Source organism: Erithacus rubecula, assembly GCF_903797595.1.
Source record: "Erithacus rubecula genome assembly, chromosome: 1".
Taxonomy (NCBI): domain Eukaryota; kingdom Metazoa; phylum Chordata; class Aves; order Passeriformes; family Muscicapidae; genus Erithacus; species Erithacus rubecula.
Window position 1 is genome coordinate 104,238,848 of NC_136658.1, and position 21,949 is coordinate 104,260,796.

At 35.1% G+C, this 21,949-nt stretch overlaps 2 protein-coding genes across 8 annotated transcripts in view; both read right to left on the reverse strand.

Moving 5' to 3' along the window:
- Positions 1-21,949, reverse strand: part of LOC306812027 (X-linked retinitis pigmentosa GTPase regulator-like) — a 52,987-nt gene that overhangs the window by 9,575 nt on the left and 21,463 nt on the right. For all 7 annotated transcript variants that reach the window (XR_013776779.1, XR_013776780.1, XM_079326239.1 and 4 more), the window contains 6 exons: positions 16,101-16,256; positions 15,446-15,570; positions 14,138-14,317; positions 13,120-13,285; positions 11,713-11,819; positions 10,203-10,268 (listed from right to left, as the gene is read on the reverse strand). Coding sequence is in view for 5 of the 7 variants with exons in the window: in XM_079326239.1 (XP_079182365.1) it covers positions 10,203-10,268; positions 11,713-11,819; positions 13,120-13,285; positions 14,138-14,317; positions 15,446-15,570; positions 16,101-16,256 (800 nt within the window). In the remaining 2 variants the exon portion in view is untranslated. The remainder of the gene's footprint in view (positions 1-10,202; positions 10,269-11,712; positions 11,820-13,119; positions 13,286-14,137; positions 14,318-15,445; positions 15,571-16,100; positions 16,257-21,949) is intronic.
- Positions 3,876-9,658, reverse strand: LOC306806967 (uncharacterized protein; the record flags this gene model as incomplete). Its single annotated transcript, XM_079316138.1, has 2 exons — positions 3,876-9,368; positions 9,626-9,658. 2 exons carry the CDS (start codon positions 9,656-9,658, stop codon positions 6,720-6,722), a joined length of 2,682 nt encoding a protein of 893 aa, XP_079172264.1. The 3' UTR covers positions 3,876-6,719.

Here is a 21,949-nt window from a genome sequence, read left to right on the forward strand (position 1 = left end):
TAAGTGTTCTGGAAAACTAAGGCAATGCTGCACTTGTAATTTCAGACACACTGTGCAATGAAACCACTGGAAACCAGTTTTATGTCAGATGGGAGTTTCCATTGTTAAATGTCAAAACCGGAACTTTAAAATAGTTATGCTTGCTTGTAAATATGGAAGAAAACATTCTGAAGTAGCAGTTGCCACATAGTGATACACTGATTACCCTGGACATGTGACTAATTACCACAACCGTGCCCTCCAACAGGATGGCATCACCCTGGGAAAAAAGAGAGACTGACTGAACAGACTCACCCTCCATTAAATTTCTTTTGGCCCATATTTTGCTACACAACATATTTTATTTACTAAAAGTTGAACACAACAACCTGCAAGTCTCCACAGACCTGTGCACTTTTGTCATAGGCTGGCAGTGCATATACTTTGCATTAAGAAGATTAAACAGATTACATTTATTAACCAAGGCTTTAGATATCATCCTGAGATTCCACACTGGCCTTTATTACACAGAGTAGCCAGTAATTTTTGAGGATGTTCTCATAAAGATTATATCAGTTGGATTTAGTGTAATTATTCTATGGTTTCCCAGTTTGCTGCTGTAGGTGTACATGGAGAAAGATATATCTCTGCATTCTTCTGTGAATAAAAATAACTACTTACCAAGGTATAACACTGCAATTTAAAACTACATTCTGAAGAAGTATTTGTACTTTCAGGTTTTCACTACAAGTTTAAATAGAGTTATCTAAAGGTTTCTCCTCTCAGCAACACAGAACACATCTTTTGTTTAGTCCCCAAGATAAGTCACATCTGAAATAGCTCAGATATACTACACCTTTCATATACAAAACAGTTACCTTCTTATAAAAGTTTTCTTTCTTTGGGGAACAAATAGAAAATATAAATTTCCAAGCAAAAAGGGGGAAAAAAACTTCAATAGATCTAGAAAGAATTTTTTAAATGTTTTGTGAAAACCATAAAACAAGTTACAGACTGTTTACATCAAGTATAAAGTCTTATGAAGTATTTTACATAGTAACATAAATACCCTCTAATATTCAGTCACTCAGAAATAGCATACCAAAATAACTCATGGGTACTTAAGCAAAACAGGAGAAGTACAATGGGCAGCTCCAGAATATGTTGGTGTTATCTGAAAAAACTTACTGTGTCTCTGGAAGATATTACATTGTATAAAATGTATCTTTAATGCTAAGAGACACAGAGAAAAAAAAAATTACTTAGGAATATTGGCTCACACTTGGATGCAGATTGTGCATATTTTCCAAATCCTTATAGAAAAAAATTTTAGTGTCTGGAGTTTGTCATGCAGCTCCTGTATATTTGCAAGTGAATGAGGATAGTCACTACTTTCTGCTTTTATTGTGCACATAGCTTAGAGTACTGCATGTCTCTTCCAAATCCTGCCTTAATCATGCTGGTTTTCATTCAGTGCTTCGATAAAAACACTGGCAAAGGCAAATTTTTGCCAAAGCACCAAAGCAGGCAGGAAGATTTTTTGAGATTTTTTAACTCTGTACATTCCTCAAAGAGCTGGTCCATGAGTCACTGCTGAAACCTCCACAGACTGCAAGACTGGGTCTCAGGGCACGGCCCCCAATTCAAAATACTCTGATGTAAAAGTGGCAATTTTTACACAACCATCACTAATCTTTAAGCCCATTCTCATGTCACAGATTTTTCAAGGCACATCCAAGTCAGTAATGCAAGTGCCAGCAGCTTCCCCATGGAATTTCTCTCCAGCACTTGTGGCAGTTCTCCCTCAGCCTCTGCAAGGCTGGATTTAAAGCACAGCTTGACTTCTTTCTGTACTCTTGATACAGAACACATTCAGGTGTGTTTTGCTCTTTTTCTGCTCACAGATAATAATGAAGTGCCTTGTAAAAGAGGTTAAATTTTGCAGCAGTTCTGCTGCTGTGTTTCTAATTAGGAAAGAAGTTTTGTGCCTTGGATAGATGCTGGATAGAATGAGAGTGAAGTATTTTACACTTCCTGTAAGAAAGCCAGGCTCTGCCAGGGTGGCTCACAAGCTCCTTTTAGCTTGGTATTTATTGTTCACTTTCCAGTCAAACAGCACAGGCTCTTGTACTAACAGTACACAGGCGGTTTGAAATATTACTCTTCAATACTACTGTGATCTATATCCTTACAAAAAAGGTGCAGATAAAAGCTTTGTTTAATATAAAATTATTTTAAAGCCATGTTTGTTTCTCTCTCTCATGCTCTTCATGTGACAGCACAAATACTTTACATTTCACACAAACCACAACTGAGACTCTGTGAGAAAGGTCATGACAAATTATAAAGCACAAAACCCATACCATTGAACCTGTGATACTCCAGCAGACAGCCCTGCAACCCACTACAGACCAAAAGAGTAATTTCTGATATTTCAATGCTGGAGAAATAAAACCAGAATGGTCAGTATTTTTACACTAACCATTTCAGGGCCCTTATAAGAATTATTTTCATAACTAAGCAGGGGGGTTTGAGATAAAAGTATTAATATTTGTTTAAATTATTATAGTATGAGGTTGACAAGCAAAAAAGCAATGAGCACTATCATAAATCCTTAAAAAAAAAGAGTGATTAAGTGTACTTGCTTCTTCTTTTTGGCGACAGAAAAATAAAATATTTGCTGCTCTCTGCACTGCAATTTTCTGATGCCAAAGCTCCTTTCAATATGCAATAAGTTAACCTCTCCTGTCTCCATTAAAACATAAATAAGTGTATAAGAATGTTACAGCTCAGTGAGTGACTTTGGATCCCAAACAAGTTCAGAACTTTACTGAGCACAATACTATGGGTTTGCAATTTGTGCAAGCAAGAAATTTGCTCAGTTGCTCATAGGTTGCTAGAGTACTAGACACTATCACTTCCACAATTAGAAATTAGATGAAAAATTACCCTTTCACATTTACTTTGCCCTTTTTTGGCCTTTTTACAGATCCTTAATGCTACGTGAGAGATAGGATGTAGAAGAGAGAAAATAAGCTAAAATTTATATTAATAGATGTCTAAAGGCAAGAAAAACTAGGAGGAAAAAAAATGTAAGAGCAATAGAAACAAAAACTAGATGTCCTTTCTGCATAATTCTAAAAGGCCTTGTTCTAAAAAATATCCATGTACTCATCCAGATAAGAAACTGGAACAAAAAATAATGAGTGAAACCTGGACATTCTATGTAGTTTGGAGAAGGATGGTTTTGTTATTTAGCATCAGTTATGCAAAGAGTTCTACAATCTGAATAAATGGTTTGATATGTTCAGTTAAAATGGAGAGATGTATCTACTGACATTCTGCAGGCACAAGACAAGAGCTGTGCTACAGAATATTCCAAAGTCACCCAGAGCATCCTCACCTGTAAGCAGACGCTCAGACCTGCACCCAGCCCTCTGGAAGTGCCAGAGGTGTTGGATACCCACTGGAAAAGGCAGCAGTGCCCTGTAATTCTGTGAATGTGTCTGTGAGGCTGTGCAGGGGATTAAAGCTTCTGAGACCAGCTGCAGGGAGTGCCTAGAAATTCACAGGTGCTTATTAACACTTCAAAGATGTCCAGTGTTTCTGTCAGCTGCTGTGTTGCTGCTCTTGAATTAAACAGGTAGGTGGTTGATTGCTGGTTAACTGTAATTAATAAATCAATAAACTACTTATTGTAGATTTAAACTTCAGAACTGAACAGTTTTTTCTTGTGACAATCATTAGGGAATAAATCATGAAGAGATTTTTCTGCTACAAGAATACAAAGATATCAAATGATGTAAATAAGGAGATACTTCTTCGAACATTGTGTAAAGAAATCTAAGAATTACTTTCCAAAACATGCTAAATTGATTGAAAGAAATTAATGAGAAGAAAATGGATGTTAAATATAATACGTATATCTGCTGAACCACAAATTATTGAAAATGCTGAATATATTCATTATACTGAATGATTACAGGGATGAAGTAACCTGTTTGTGCTACTCTAATATTCTAATTTTTTTTTTTTTTTTTTTCAGGCACTCACAAGTAGACAGTGGTAGAAAAAAGATGGACAGATACTTGGGCTGGGCAATTGTCTGGTCTGCTCTTTTCTCTCTCTAATGCAGGATTTTTTTCACTATTAAAAACTAACTCAGTACTATTTCTGCCATGTTTCTTCAGTACTGCATATAAATCTCTTTGTATGCCATAATGAATACCAAGGATATACTGAATTTTCACAAAACCACAAGTAGCAAACTTTACAAACCAGAATGAGTCAAACTCAATAAAATTCCAGTCGTTATGCTAATGGAGTTCCAAAGTCCCCTCAAAGCCCAGAAATGCTGGCACAGAGCACAATTTATGTAACGAGTTTGTGGAAAACCCTTAGAAGTGCTGGAGTAAAGCTCTGCTTTCCCCCTACCACAGAAATGATCCACAAAACTACATCAAATCAGTTCTCCAATCAATGAATTTTCAGCCAGACAAAACAAGAAGAGATGCCCATAAGTTGGCTTCCTTCACTCTCTTGGAAAGCTTTCTGCTATCAGCATGTGTTAAGAGGGAAACAACAAATAGTCCTCATCTGCCTAAGAATTGATATTAAATGCTGCAATCAAACAGTAAATGAAGGGCCATTCCTATGTGGAATTGGAAATCACTTGCTTTAAAATGCTCTCTATTTTCCTTTCTCCCTCTCTCTAGGAAATATTTTAAACTAGAAATAACAGGGTTGTTCCATTTTTCACAGCCCAGTTCTCTCCCAGCAATGAATTTTAAAACCACAAAGTGGATGTCAAATCCAAGAAACCCAGTTTTAGGCCTATAAAAATACTTTTCAAAATAAGTTTAATCACAGTAACACCCTAATCTTTCCTAAGAAAGATAAAATAACACAGCACAACTCCACTTAGTTTCAAAGGGAAGTGTTTTCAGAGGAGTTCAGTGACAGCACACTGACAAAATATACAATTGTTAGAGAGAGCTGATTTCTTGGGAAGGGCATTTAACTGATAAAATATTCTCAAACAGAATATGAGGATACTTACCCTGCCCCAAAGACACATGCTGATATTAAGAGAATGTGTTCCACCGAATCCCAAAGTTTGAAACAAATTTCACAAATTTCATTTTGTATTTTCAAAATACAGTCACTGGGGTAACTTTTTGCTGTAGTTAGGCACAGCATGTGACTGAAGTGATCTCATCTTCAAATGCAGTATATGGAAGGGGTGAGTGAGGCAGGAAGGTTGGACCTGGAGTAGGATTTACTGGCAAACTACTGATCTGCTACAGGCTTCTTAGAAAATAAATTCTGGAGACATCATGTCAAAGATCATTTAATGCCAGTATCTTACAAAACAATATTAAAATGTTTCATAAGCTCAACACGTATTGATTCAATTCACATTTTTATTGAATGACATTTACTCATTTTGATTCCTTTCTTCTTCTCTCCTCATTTTCAAGTAGGCTTTAAATAACTAGTTTTCTAGAGAATGTCAATACTGAGATCTGTTTACAAAAATTTCTCAGACCACCCATTGGCATAATATTCAAGTAACAATGCTGCATGATGAGTCCCTATCTCTTCCTTTGCCAGTTCAGTCCCTGATGGTTGAAAGAGTGATGCATTATCTTACAAAAATAATTTGCAAGATTTCTTTGTGTATTTTAAAGAAATTCTAAAAGTATTACCTTTGTCTTTTTGAAAAAAATTCAGACTTTCTTGCCACTTTCTTTACTATTCCATCTGACTTGTTGGTTTTCCTCTTTTTGGAGATTACAGATAGGATTTTTTAGGAGGAAAAATCATAAATCTCCTCCAATGAGGAAAATGTTTTGCTCTGATCCTGAAAACAGATGTGTTTCACACAGCAACAACATATATTCCCCCTCATGGAACACCTCAGAGTTAGAGGACTAATGTGATGGAGTCTTTTGTAGGCAGATACAGAATCTTTTGTGTATTGTACAGTATAAACAAATAAAATAATGTTTTAGAGGTGTATATTTCAAATTTTAAGTTCTATCTTATCACCAAGTGTGATATTAAAAAATTATTCTGAACTCTAATGTAATCTAAACCAGATTCTAAGATCTGTGTGTATATTTTTGCACAGAATTCTGTGCTGACACTAAAATTAGAAGTCAGCCTTAAGGCCCTTGAGAAGTCCTAGGCCATCATTTACCCAAGTCTGCATTTCCATTTACCTGCCATTCGCTGACCTCTGTAAATTTGGCAACTTGTCCTTTCTTTAATTTAGGTACTTGAATATTTTACCAATGTATGAACAGATTAAAAGTAGGGGGAATAAATGATGGAGTGATACTAAAATTTTAAAACAGGTACATTTCCTAATTTACTGAAAGTCTTTCCATGTAAGGCACATTATCAAGTAAACTGTCCTGCAGCTAAAATTGGTGTATTGCTGATTCAAAGGCAAAGATTACACTGATTAAGAGGCAAACACAGTTTACCTCCTCAGCAATTAATTTTCTTTATATATCATACATGATAAACATGATTGTGAAAATGATTGTATCAACAATGTGATTTCTCTCATAAAAAAATCCTAAATATAAATATTTTCTTCGATCTTTTTTAAGAAATTGGCACTTGCATTATATGCATAATAGTATGCTTTGATTCCTTGAAAAGTTTCTTTTAAGTAATAAAAATCAATTTGTTTCCTGAATAGGCTTAAAATGTCTGTCCAGTAGTCTATGCTACTTTAGTGTTAAATAATGAGGTAGCACATTGTTCCAAAATTGTTCTGAATTATGGAAACCATTTGCTAAGTGACGTTTGGATTTCATGTTTTGTTTAGAGCTGTTTGGTAAAGCAGAACTTTCTGTCTTTTCTGGCTTCCTGGGTTTGTTTTTCTTTCCTGGAAGTTTCCTACTATAATTTTTCCTTTTATCTTTTGCTTTTTCCTCTTCCTCTGCTTCTTCTTCCTCACCCTTATCTTCTTCTCCCTCATCCTCTTCTTCCTCATCTCCTACATCCCCTTCCTCCTCGTTTTCTTCTTCCTCCTCTTCCTCTTCACCTTCTCTCCCCACTCCCCGTTCTTCTTCTTCCTCCTCACCCTCTTCCTCTTTTTCTTCTTCCCCCTCTCCCTCTTCTCCTTCCTCCTCGTCCTTTTCCCCTTTTTCTTCTTCCCCCTCTTCTTCCTCTTCCTCTTCTTCTTCTTCCCCTTCTTCTTCCTCTTCTTCTTTTTCTTCTTCTTCTTCCCCTTCTTCTTCCCCTTCTTCCTCCTCTTCTTCTTCTTCTTCTTCTTCTTCTTCTTCTTCTTCTTCTTCTCCTTCTTCTTCTTCTCCTTCTTCTTCTTCTTCTTCTTCTTCTTCTTCTTCTTCTTCTTCCTCTTCTTCTACCTCTTCTTCTTCTTCTTCCTCTTCTTCTTTTTCTTCTTCCCCCTCTTCCCTTTCTCCTTTTTCTTCCTGCCCTCCCTCTTCTCCCTCCTCTACTTCTTCTTCTTCCTCTCCTCTTTCCTCATCTCCCTCTGCTTCCACTCCTCCTTTCTCTCCTGTTTCCTCATCCCCCCCTGCTTCCACTCCTTTTTCTTCCTCCTCATTTTCCTCTTCTTCCACTCCCTCTTTTCCCTCATCTCCAACACTCTCTTCTTCCTCCCCTACTCCCTCATCTTCTTCCACTCCTTCTCCCTCTCCTTTACCTTCCCCTTTCTCTTCATTTCCCCCCTCCTCTTCTTCCTTTTCATCTTCTCCCCACTCCTCCCCTTCTGCCTCTGCCTCTGTTCCTTCCTCTTTCTCATCTTCTCTTTTTTCTTCCACTCCATCCTCACCCACTTCCTTAGTTTTTGTATTTTCATCTTCCTCATCCTGTTTTTCTTCAGATACCTCTTCTTCTCTCCCTGCCAATGATTCTCCCAACTCTTCCTCTTCACCTTCTTTGTCTTTTTCATTCTCCCTTTCTTTTTCTTTTTCATCTTCCTTTTCATCTGCTCCTTCCTCTTCTGCCTCTATCTCTTTTTCTTCCTTTTCCTCTGTATCTTCCTCTTCTTCCTCACTCTCATCTCTTCCCTCACTTTTAGCCTGCTCTTTCTCTTTTTCAGTGCCTTCCTCTTTCTCATACTTCTCCTCCATATCCTCCTTTTCTCCCTCACTCACCATTTCTTCTTCCTCCATCAACCTGTCTTGCTCATCTCCTTGATCTTTGCCATCTCTCTGGCTCACCTCCTCAGTCTCCTCTGCACCCTCATTCCCACTGTCTCTTTCAGCCTGTGATTCTTTTTCAGTTTCTTCCTCATTATCTTTTCCCTCTTCATCTTTTTCTACTGAAACTTCATCTCTATCTTTTTCAACTTCACCCTCTTCTTCTTCCTCCCCTAGTTTACCTTCACTGTCAATTGTTTCATCCAGTTTTTCAATTTCACCCTTTTCACTGTCCTCATTCTCCTGCTCCTGCTCAGATTCCTCCTCATTCTTAATTTCTAATGGCCTGTCTACATTAGATTTAGCATCAGAGCTTGTTTCTTCCTCATTCAGGCTTTTTACATCAGTCTGTTCTATACTTTCTTTCTCATTGTTTGTAGCTTGCATCTTCTCAATCTCACTGTCTTTTTCTAAGTCCAGATGTGTCACTGTTCTCCTTGTCCTATGGAGAACTCTGTGTTCATAGTGGATCTCTTCCTTAAGTATATATTTTTGGAGATCATTAGTACTTTTCTCAGTTGAAGATGATGATGATGAAGTTACAGATATTTGTTTCAAAAACTGATGCTTTTTTTTAAGCTCCTTCTGTTCTGCACTACTTTCTTGTCCTGTGACACTTATTTTTTCACACTTGTCAGATTTTTCAACACCATCCTTTATTTTGTTTTGACTTTCTGTTGTTTTTTGACTCCCTTGCTTTTTAACAGGATTGTATTCTTGCACAGTTAATGAATCTGTCTGGGGCTGATCCCTGGGAGCAGAAGGAAGTACCTCTATTTTAAGGGATTGCTTAGGTTTAACAGCTTTTGGCTTTTTATTAGAAGAACTTATTTTTTCAGTCAGAATTTGATTTTCAGTGGGAAGATTATAAGTTGCATCCTGTCTAAAAAAATCAGGATTTTCCACATATTCTTTCTCCCTTTTCACTATAATGCTTTTGTCCCCAGTAATTTCTTGAGCATGACTTTTCAAAGTAGTATCTCTTTGTACATGCTCAGATTTACCTTTCTTTATACTTTTTTTGGCCACAGGCTTCCCTACAAAGGCACTCCTCTTTTCTAAATCTTGTCCAGGTGACTCTGAAATTGAGGACTGCTTTTGTAAAGAGCCAGACTTGAATTCTGAGCCCTTCTTTGTGAAATCAGAATCCTTGTTTTTCAGCCCACCCTTACCATCTTTTTTCAGTTTCACATTTTTATTGTTCTTCTATTCCACATGAGAAGCAGAAAATTAAAAAGAAAGAAAAAAAGCATTAAAGACAAATGGCAGCAAAAGAAAAAGGTTACAAAAGCATCTGAACAAGAAACAATTTGTGAGAGGGGATTAAAGGATAGCATAAAAGGTAGAATATTTAACATGAAATGAATTTAGAAGTGCACATATTAGAAAAATTTAACATCCTGTGCAGTGCTACACCTTTCTCACTACCCAAGGAATTACAGTAAGAATTGTGCAGGCAGTACCACATCCCATAAACCAGAGCAGGGGCAATGCATGAGGCTGTGTAAGCAGAAGGAAATGAATACAGTTCTTACACTTTCCTCCTCTGGAAACCTTCTGATGCACTCACTGTTATGCCCTTTCTAAGAAGTTTGAAAATCTGTTGTCTTTCTGCTTTAAATTTTACACTTATTTAACAAATTATGAACAACAAAAATCTAGAATAAAACTTTAATAAAATATAAGAAATTGCTGAAAAGCTGGGATCACTTTAGGAGTGAAACAGGAAGCTATTACAAAGTACTTTAATTTCATAATTAACACCAATATAATTCTTAAACTGGTGGAATATTATGGACTCATCTCAAATTGTACTGGATATGTGAAGTTCTAGGTGCCTGCCCAAATTATCTCTGCCTTTATGCAGCTTCTTAGAATTTTAGGCCATGAATATTCACAAAATTAGCAAAAGGAGGTCTATAACATTTGTCTGACTTTTTAAAAACTCAAAGCAAAATAATGAAGTACTAGGACAATACAAGAATTGAAGATTTTTTAATCATCAATATCAAAATACAAATATGTAATTAGTTACAGTACCTTCTGTTTTTGGAGTGGTGATAATTTTAAGGACCAGTCACCAGGATTCAACTTCATTGCATGTGTCTGCAAAAAATAAGATCTCTATTAAAAAAATAAATATATTTAATACAGAAAGCAGCATAAAAGCCCAGTTTTACTAAATAGAACTATTTTATTAACATTTTAATATCATTGCACAGCCAGGATGAGACAAACCTGTATGATCATTCAGCTCACCTATTTCACTTCCAGTCTGTCATTTACTGCTTATAAAGAGAGTGGTGACCAGCTCAGATGTCAACACCTAAACTGCAGAGACTGAACATGACCCTGACCTTCCTTAGAGCCACAGGCATGTTTGAGATCCTTCCACTCACTGGGAGGTTACAAACAGAACCTTCACAAACATCACCATCACAAACTTGAAAGCACATCTTCAAAGAAATGTCACAGAGCTGAAATTTTCCTTGCAATCTAATGCCACCATCACTTCCACATAAAGCAGAAACCAAAAGACAACACAGAATACTACTAGGTGGGAATATATAATGAAATTTTGCTCATCCCTTGCCAGATATTCCAAATGACAAGATAATATTCTCTGTTGCTGATTGTTAACTGCTCATGGTTTAACCACTATATTGTTTTTCAACCCTGTGAGCATGGACAGTTCTTTCAGACTCCTGATAATTTGTATCACCAATATGACACTAAAGGTTTTTCCTCCTCTTGTCACTAAGATGTATGTTGCCACAGTTTAGAAAAAATTGAAAAAAAACCTATGCTGTAACAGATTGTTTTCATTCAGATCCAAGAAGAGCAATCATTTATTTTGTATTTTGACAAGTTCGCCTGATGGGCTTTTCTTCAAATTTATGTTTAAAAATTTTTTTACATATTTTTAAATTGATTTGTGGTAGGTAAAAAACAAAAAGGAGAAGGAAGTCTCGCACATAAAGTGCTCAATATGTAAATAATGCTTCAGTAAATTAATGAAGGCCATGCTCTGCATTGGATCTGATCACATTTTTTTCTTGTAAATCAAAATAAAGTTTTAAAACGTTAAATAAATGGCATGCACAAACAGACTGTTAGATTACTAAGTACTTTTAAATGGAATCAAATAATAATTCCTCTAAGATGTTCAGTTCCTCCAGTATAACTGTGGCTACTTTATGGCCAGGACATGTCTCTTCTGCTGACATAACAAAATGTCAAAGTTGTACAAGTGATAGGGTGAACATGTTTTTTAAATAAAAAAAAATATGTAGGAACAAGCTGGAGGATCACCAAATAATTAGAATGTCTGGATTTTGGCCTTCTCTTTAATGTGATCCACCTGTATTAAAAAAAAACCTCTTCTCAAAACAGGAAAAGATGCTCTTCTGCTTCATTTCCTGCAATGCTCTGTTGGAAATCATCAAGAAAAGCAAGGGCAGAGATAGAGAACATGAAACACAATTTAGCTTCTTGATCTCCTCCTGCAAAAAAATTACTGAATTACAGATCCATTACTGGAATATATTACCATATTTAGGATGTCAGTTGTATCCCCAAGGTTTCTGTCAGTATTTTCATTATCTGAATCTTGTTCTGAAGAGACTTCACCAGGTTTATCTTTTTGATGATTGTTTTCTGGAAGGTAAAATAGAGGGGAAATAAACAAATGTCATAGGAAGGAGAACTATATAGCAAACAGAACACCTCACTCTTATAAAATAGAGACTGTTCCTATTTTACTAAAATAGAAGTGAAGTCCTCAAAATCTTCATTCCCCCAGCCCAAGGCACAGCAGAAACACTTCCATCTCCTTTCATCGTTAACAAGAGGTAGCTCAGCAATCTGGTCCCAGTTCCCTGTAGGTTTCTGACAATTTCTGCAGTTTTTCAAAGCCTAAATGTTACCTGGGACAAACATTCTTTTGGATAATCTCTTTAATAACAGGGAAACAATTAGATCAAATTAGCTGCAGTCATGTTATCTCCATTGTACATTATCTATGCAATGGATGGAGAGATAGTGAATATAAAGAAGCATTATAAAAATGTCCCTACATCATTAAGCTCATCAGATTTATGACTATTTTGTACAGCAGAAAAACCTGAGGTTTTAGGCCTAAGACTCTAAAGGAAATTAAAATTTCACTGCATTGATTTCCTGGAACCAGAAATGCTAATGGACAAGCTGGCAGATTTTTAAAAAATCATCTTCATTATATGAATGAATTACTTTCAAATTAGATTTGTCTGTCCAGTAAATCTGAGCTAACTCTTACACAGAAGCTCTGCATTCTGCACTCTTCAGCATTGTTCTTTCTAGGAAATCACAGTGGCCCAGGATTTCAGACATGTCCAGAACTGCTCTAAGGAATCTGTGCCAAAGTCCAGGGCTGTATTATGGTTATCCAGAATTTTCCATCAAGTAGAATATTGTAAATCATTATTAAAGAGTGAAGAGTACTTCTGCATTTCCAACTGAAGAAAAAAGGTCCTGTAAGAACTAGTAGACCTCTTTTCTTATCTTTTCTTATCCAAGTTCCTTGTAGACTTATCAATTTCCTTAAGACTGTTCCTAATTTTTTTCTGCAATTTCATTTTTTTAATGTGTGTGAAAACAAACTAAGTATTTAATGTTCTCATAGTATTTTTGTGAAATCTTATTTGTAAAGGCTTAAGGAACCACAGGTACAATTTATAAATTGTTTTTCTTTCACTCAAACTTCCTCTTAATCTTTAAACTTGTTTTGGAAGCATGAACAGTGTGAGGCAATTTTTGTCTGCATTTCTCAGCATTCATGACTGTATGCTGCCAGATCCTCCTGAGGTAACACTGAACTTGAATCTTCTTTCAGGTTCAAACTGCACATTTATTTATGAATGATGACAGTCAAACCATTCTTATCAGTAAACAGCAGTGGGATGTGGGGACACTTCACCTTTTTCATGGTCTCCATCCCTCCCAGATTCAGCTTTAGGACGAGTTGCTGCAGAAAACCAGAACGGGCTGGTGTTGCTTGTCACAGGCAATGAAGATTTAAAGAAACCTTCCCCCATTGGAGGCAGAGTTTGTGCCATTCTAGCAAATTGCTCTGGTGATCTTTCCTTTAGAAGATTGAAAAACAATAGATTGAGAAAAATGGTAGGAGAAAAAAATGTAAGCAATCTCTCATACTTATCAGTGGTATTACATTTTAGTTGATCATACAGTGTTGCAACTTAATAAGCATAAACAAATATTTTTGATATTTTAATTATTTATAGTCCTAAAAATAGGGCAGGTACATAGTGGGATTTACAAACAAAGGAGAAAAATAACTTCTTTTTTTTTTTTATTTAAAATTAAAAACTAGTCTCTCAAATAACATCAAGGTATTTTAGTCACAAAATCCATACTTTTTTACAGAATAAATTCAGTTTTTGGTAGAGTTAATTCTCAGAGAGGTGAGTGAAATGATCCAACTCATTATGCTGTTTAAGGAAATCACAAGGAATGTGTAGTGGAGATAAAAAAGCTGAAAGTAATATTTTAAGTAGCTACATCTAATATTCTCCTTTGATATTTTATAAACCATGAAATTGTTTCATATCCTCAAGGATTCAGAGGGAACACTAAAAGAGTCAGATTCTTGCTATTTTAAAAAAATGATTTCTAAGGTAGTTTAAAAAATGCAAAGGAACAGGTTCTACATTTTAGCAAAAAAATTTACAAACCTGATTGGAATCTCTTTCACATAAATAATTAAGCAAAATCTGACCAATATCTATTTTTTTTTTTTTGTTCCTGCATCAATTTTCAGGACCAGAGTAAATGCATATTTTTCATATTATACATTCAAATGAAACACTTAGTTTAAGAAGATATATTTATCTGCTTGGCATATGCTGTGATTTTAGCTTTAAAAGTGAGTTTGTTTCCTGAAAGAAGAGTGGCAACTCTAAAATCTCTGAACTCACCCTCTCTCGACGCCGCATTCGTGCTGCTGATAATTGCAAAGTGTTTGCTAGTACAAAATCCCCACTGGTTTGAGGGATTGTAGCAGCCAAACGAGGCTCAAATAAATCTTCCAAGAGTACTTCAGATCCTTTAGGTCTTGGAGCAGCAAAAACCAGCATGTGACAACCACCACAAGCAACCTACAGCTCAATAAAAGGTCTCATTACTGCATTTGCAAGTATCAAGGATTCACTTTTGTTACAATTATCTCTAGGGGTTTAGATGATAAGAAAAGAGGTAGTAAATTAAGACATCTCAAATGGCTTCAAATTTAGTCCCTAATTACACCAGCAAAATAAAAGTACCTCATTATGTTTATTAATGACTAGTGATCCATGTTCACTTCCAGTTAGTTAAATACAACTTACTTGTATTGAACAGAAAAAAAAAGACAGGTCTATCAAATTTTTGATATAGAAGATAACAAAAATATTTCCACTGATTTTTGAGAGATTTTAGCTAATTATTTTGATACAAGTCAAATGAGAGCAATACTGACAGTTTCAGTGACTCAAACCTAAATGTTTTATCCCAAAATCAGCACAATGTAAAACAAATTCAATACCCTACAGTAACACAATATTACTACATAAAGATCAGAGGTTTCACTTTTTAAAAGGTTTAAAACATTTCACTGCTTCCAATAAAACTTCCTCCATCTGTAATTCCAGTAAACAAACAGAATTGATCAATAAACATTTGTTCCAAATTTTGTTCAATCCTGAGTTTTGTAAGCATTTTTGATGCTGACAATTCTCTGACAATTATTTCTTCCACACCTCAAGAAGGAGATGAAAAAACTTCCCTTACACAATTTTCAAAAGAAAAGACTATTCCTGGCTTTTTGTCCAGTTTGCATCAAAAAACCTAACATCTCAAATTTTCTATAGATTTAAAGATATCCTACTGTATAAAAATTGCCAAAATTTAAAAGCTGACTCTCTGGTGCTCACAAAAAAGGAATTTCCCAATATTTCTAACCATCCAAGAGCAATATATAATTCATGTTATTAGCTACCACAGTTCTGAAGACCAAAACAACATGGTACTGAATAAAACCCTAAATAGTAATCTCTATATGTAGCCCAAGTCAAAGACATTTTAACTAAATGAACACTGTGCTAAGCATATATAATTTCCTCTTTCCTTCAGTTTGTGTTGTCCACTATTTAAATGTTATAGACAGAAATAATTTCAGCTGTCATTAATAATGTGTTTCATAAAAAGATAAATATCTGGTGTTTAAAAAGAATGAAGAAAAGTTTTACCAAAAGGACTGTGAACTTCAAGAAATTGTAACACAGAGTGGGATCAAACAAATTCGTAAAAGTCTCTTCTCCAAATCCTAACTTGCCATGTCGTCCATCTCCAAAAGTAAACATGAGGCCATTCTCTGCATGCGGGAATAGAAAGGATGTTAAAACAGAGATTCAACACAAAACTAGGATAGAATCATTACAAACACAGTAACAGGCCATGAAATTAAGGAATACTTCCCTTCCAAAAGCAAAACCCGAACAATTATTTTTAGATCTTCAACAGATGAGTATTATTTAAAAATACGCTTTTTTTTCCAGACAAATACTGTCTGAGATGTTGGTCTAGACAATTTGTAAAAAAAAAAAAAAAAAAAAAAATCCCAGTAAAATAATAAAATTTAAACTTTACAGAAAAACAAAGGTTTCTAAACAAGAACACTTGTTAGCAAGGCATGATTAGGAAGTTATAATTCCCCAGGAGATACAGAGTTATGCATGGCATGGCCATGAGTCAGAAATTCCTATTGAATTCGCCTTTTTCACTGGCTCATTTCACCTTTAGAACCAACAATGGAAATGTCTGCTGCTGCTCATTGTACAAGGAAAGCTTTCACAATATAATAGAGAGTTCTAGATGTGGTTCCAGAATTTTGCACTCCCATACCTGCTATCACAGCAGTGTGATTTTCCCCACATGCAATGTTATGTATTTTATGCCTCTTCAAATGTTTCACAGGCTTCGGTACTGAACTTTCAAACACAAAAGTTCCATGTCCCAGCTGCCCATATTGTCCAAGGCCAAAGGTATAAACAGCTTTCTCTGAAATTATAAGGCAAAGTCAACAATAAATACACTGATATGTGTCTTTATTTATTTATAATAATTAGGTTCTGTTCACCAAATGGAAGGTCACTGACATAAAAGTCATTAAAAATGGTTAATCAATTAAAAAATGTACCAACTCTTTAATTGCATTTATCAACTATTAATATAAAACAAAATGAAAAAACAGGAATTGAAGCAGTAAAGTATACACAGAAAAGAATTTTAGATGGGTCAATATGCCACATATTTTCTAACATAAATGCAAAAATAATCTACTGATCATATATGCACAAACTTAAAAAAATTTATGGAAATTTACATACTGCAATCAGTTCAAGACCACAATGTTTGTATATATACATATATGCATTTTCACAATAGCCTCATCTTAATTTCTCATTAGCTCCATGAACATGGTATGACCCTAAATTTAATAGACAAGACCTGATAATTTGTATCTAAGAAGAGACTGGAACAGTAACAGAATAGGTTTCAGTATTCTGTACAGCTACCAAATCAGCCCTGCAATAAATACAGAGAACACTATAATTGTGTTATCTTGTGACAGCATAATCATCTTTCCACATTTATATTTTGTCTGTTTAATGGACTGTCTGTGCCAGGAAAAAGAATAAGAGCTTCTCCAAAGCAATAAAGATTCTTAGTGTGTCCATCCCTGGCACACCATCACAACAGGGGAAGATTGTGAAGCTTGGAAATCTTGATGAGGTCATGCTTGAACAGAAAAGTTTTATGGGGAAAAAGGAGAAGTTTTCCTAGAATTTTCTTTTGCATGTAGGCAACAAAGGAAAAGTGAGAGAAATTCTACTTAAGGTGCTTGAAAAATTATTAGGAAAAAAACAGGAAAGATTATGAATTAACAAATAATATTCCATGTTAAATTAAAAGAACTTTACAATTTCAAAGGAGCTGTCATGAAATATTAACACTACATATGGAAATGGTCTTTCTAGGAAAGTATTTTCCTTTCTGTTCCTTATAAGTTGGTCCATACTAAGATGTCATAAATTCATCATTAAAAAAAAGCCCAATGCTCTCACTTTTTAAAAAAAAAATTATAGGTGAAAAATATTGGTAAACCCGTGGTTTTTACTAAATGTAATAGTAAAGCTCCCTCTGCTGGAAATTTTAGTGCAAGAGAATAAAAACTTCTCAGGAGCTTTATAAAGTAAAAGAAGTAATAAGATTCCTCCTGTAATATTTAGACTTCCTGCAAAAGAATCAAGAAACTAAACCTTTCTCTAGAAGAAACCTTGCTCTCTCAAGAAACTAAAGCTTTCTCTAAGCAAACAAAAGTCTCATCTTTATTTTAGTTAATCGCTGTCTTGGAATGGCTGATTCCAAACATTCTGTTTAGAATTGCATTTGTTTTAACAATTCTTTGGAAACTGGCAGGTCTTGTAACTACATGGCTTTATCAGATTAACATAATTACTTTGAGTGAACTACAAAGTTTTTTTCTTTCATCCTAGCATGAAACATGCAACATCTTCTACATTTGTGTTGAGAGGGAGATGTTCTCAAATGTTAACTTTAAAAGTGCAGGGAATTTTTTCTTTCCTCTGTTTCTACCGAAAATGAGGACAAAGGCCAATCCCAAACCAGGTTAGAGTGCCTTTATATGATGAATAATTTCTTCTGCCCTTATATACAAGGGCACCTAAATGTTGCTTCTCCTAAATTTGTTTCTTAGTGAATTATCAGGGTAGAGGAAGAAGAAACCTTGCGCCTTTCTTAAATGATTCACCCCTCTGGTACAGAAGTGAGGTCCAACCTCATTAATAACCCTCTTTAGAAATGAGATATTTACTATAATCTGTCTTTATAAATGCACAGAAAAAGAAGAGTATGGAAAAGCAACCTCACACACTTATTGGTAAAATGACAGAGGTGAATTTCATCATTCTGAACACAGCAGCAACCCATGAGAGGGCCCTTGAAGGATCAAGAGCAATGGTTTCAGAGCTTGCACAGAAGACAGTGGCTTTGCTCTTCTACGTGACCTTCAGTACTTGACTGCTGGAAGAGCTGCTTCCCTTTTTGGAAGAACAGGGACATTTAGCTGTGTTATCTTCCAGCTTTGCAGGAATCTTTTGTAATCTCTGTGACCATTAGCACTATCAATAAAACCATCCTAGGCAAAAAGCAATATAGCTTTTGTATTTTCTAGAAAGTGCCATTTGCTGACAGAACTGTGTGAGCCCAAAGAATGTTTTTCAGAATTATGTATTCCATGCTAAGGCTACAGATTAAGTTTAAAAGTCCACAGAACTAAAAAGGAAGCAGACAGGTAAGCTTATATCATAGAAACATAGAATGGTTTGGGTTGGAAAAGACCTTAAAGATCACCTGGTTCCAACCTCTTGCTATGGGCAGGGATATTTTTCCTTAGACCAGGCCTTGAACACAGCCAGGGATGGGGCATCCACAGCTCCTCTGGCAACCTGTGCCAGGGCCTCACACCCTCACAGTAAAGAATTTCCTCCTAATATCCAATCTAAACCTACCCTCTTTCAGTTTGAAGCCATTCCCCCATCCTGTCACTCCAGGCTCTGGTAAATATTATTTCTTGTAGGCTCTGTTCAGGTACTGGAAGGCTGCCATGACATCAGCCCAGAACCTTCTCTTTTCCAGGCAGAACAACCCCATTTCTCTCAGCCTTTCCTCACAGGGGAGGTGCTGCATCCCTCTAATCATCCTGGTGGCCTGTCCACATAAATTCATTTCCCTTGAACATTATCATTATTATTACTACTACTACTATAACTATTATGCCAATGAACTATTCACTTTCACAAATAGCTTTATTTTTAAAAAGCTTATGCTGAAAAATATTACTGTAAAAAATCAACTGTCAACACAATGTTCAGAATTATCAGACTTAGTAACTGGATTTGGGGATTTCAGTATAAATAGTATACAGATTTAACAATGGTTTGAAAAGTCTAATAATCCTATATGGTCTGAATCATGAGTTCTGCCAGGAAAAGGTAGAGTTTTACATCTTTTTTGTCCTCTTTCAAAAGAGTGCCTTGGCTTTCTTTTCTTTTTAAAAACCTTTGAGACAGAAGATGAAAAATCCAACATTTTATATACTAATACACTAATGTTCTTATGTCAAATGTTCTATTCTCAAAGGTCTGCTTCACTTTTTTCTTTGAAGAGTTATCTTTGCTTTCCTTCCTTTCAGAGAAAGAAAGGAAGTAATATATCCCACTATAGAAAAAATTATTCCCAGAGGATCTCTCCTCATCTGAAAAAAACTGCAAGATATTAAGGCCACTCCAAATAATCTGTTTCTTCTTCTCCAATTTCTAGATTCAAATTTATTATTTCTCTACCTTTTAAAACACCTTCTTGAAAAAAGGTATGCAAATTGGGATTGCTGCTCCTGCATATCTCATCTGAAAGTGATGACACCTGCAGCTTTCATTTGCAGCAGAAAGTACCTGCAAGCACTGGGGGTAGTTGGTGCATTTTTTTCAGTCTCTGGGATGAAGACAGAATCTTCTTGGACTGGCTGACTGACTGCCATGAAATTAATAATTCTGTGCTATCAAGATTTTGCATGATAGAATTTTTAAATGCAATTCTGTTTATTGTCTAGAACAATTGCAAATGTTAAAGGCAGAGGTAACAACAGAGCTTGTGAAGAACATGGTCTCCAATACCACACTCAACATTTCTAAAACCAATCTTTAAAAAATTGAGTTTTTTTCTAAATTATTGTTCTCCACAATTTAATTCTTGTTTTCTGGGGAAAAAAAAACCTGAGTTTCTCATTTTGGAATTTTGGAGCAAAAAATCCTGAAGAATTATTTTAATATATATACTTTCTACCTTTTACTCTGATAGTTTTTGTAGGGATTCCAAACAGTACTTTGATTTAATAACCCATATAAAATGGTTCATATCACAAAATTGCCAATAGAATAGATAACAGCCATAGCAAAGAAATCAAATGAAGTGCTTTGGAATAGACTAATTACATGTGAGAGGCAGGAAGAAACTTGCCTTGTACTTTGTAAGATAACTGAATTATGTTTTCTTCTAATTTGATAAACTCTAAGTAGAAATGATGTCAAGAAATGAGCCAAGATGTGCAATAGTTTTCTGCTATTGTGACATATGACATTTTCTCTTGTGTTTTTCCTATGTCAAATGAGATAGATGAAGCAAGAGAATATTTAATAGTCACACACTCAATTTTCATTTCCTGAGACCGAAACATCACATGCATAAAATCTGGAAAGATGCTGAAAGGATGTAAACCACATCAGTATATATTGTGTTACTAAAGGCAAGCAGCAGCCATTTTCATGGAGGATGACATCTGAAATTCAGAGTTTCTTCAAAAATGCATTATGTTCTTAATTCACAAAAATGACCTTAAAAGCTCATTTTCATGTAAATTAAATGTAAATGGTTCTGCTCCTCTTTAAATATATATAATCAGAATTCTCAGTTTCTGGTCACACCACTTCAAGATGCAATTTAGGACTAATTTCAAGTGAAGTTTCTGGTGCAAAGTCATTAATGTATGTATGTCACATTCACTTCAAATTTTTAGTATCCATATCTACCTATTTTCACAACTTTTTCCTCAAATTTTGCTTTGAGTCAGAAAATTTTCTCTATGTCAACACTACTGACTAAGTATCTTTCATTTGAGACAGTATTTCCACTAAGCTCTTCTCTTTCACTCAAAGGGTCTTAGTCAGTTCACATCTACTTAATAACTAATATGTTATCTACTTAATAGCAGCTGAATCACATTAAAAAAAATCTATTTGACTTTTCACTCTTATCACAACTATTAATCTTTAGGAAATGTATTTTGGGGGGGATATAGTTCTCCTCTTTTTGTGACTCAACTAGATGACTAGGTCATCTGTTACTCAACATTTTGATCACCAGCTGCCAGCTCAGCCAGCACTAATTTTCTTATTTACCTTCTACTAAAGAATTTATTTCCATAAGCAAGTAAATCTTACATACATGCATACTTATTGTATTTTCTTCACTGCATTTTTCCTATGGCATTCATATTTCCCTCTTTGTTCTAGCTCTTGTACAGATTTCACTATAATGATGATGGCATCCAGGTCTGTATCTTTCTTCTAAATCTCTAGCAGTCATTGGTTATAATGATTTTTTTATTACATGAAATACCATTAAGTCAAAATATCTATTGGTTGAATTCAGATTTATGGTTTTAAAAAAATCAATTATAATAATCAAGTTCTTTCTTCAAAACTTTACCTTATAACTTATACAATAATGTTATGATTTAAACATTTGTTTGTCCCTAATTTATGGCAGTTTTTTTACTGATAATGATAATCTGATTTCACATAAAGAAATTTAGTTTGTGATATAGAATACAGCCCGGGTAAGACTGTCTGTAAGTGGAAGAAGGGAGAAAAAGGCATTGAAATGTAGACAAATGCTTACATTATTTCCTGGATTGGCTACTGCTATTTCCTCTTCATAGTTTTCCCAAAGAAATTCTAGCCTACCCAGAATCTTGCAGCTTGACTTACTACACATGATTTTTCCCAGCATTTCACTTCCCAATGGCTTGCAGCACACCACCACATCATATTAGTCACAATCTCCCTCAGTCAGATTTTCAGTTTATATTTTAAAAAGTTTGGCTACATAAC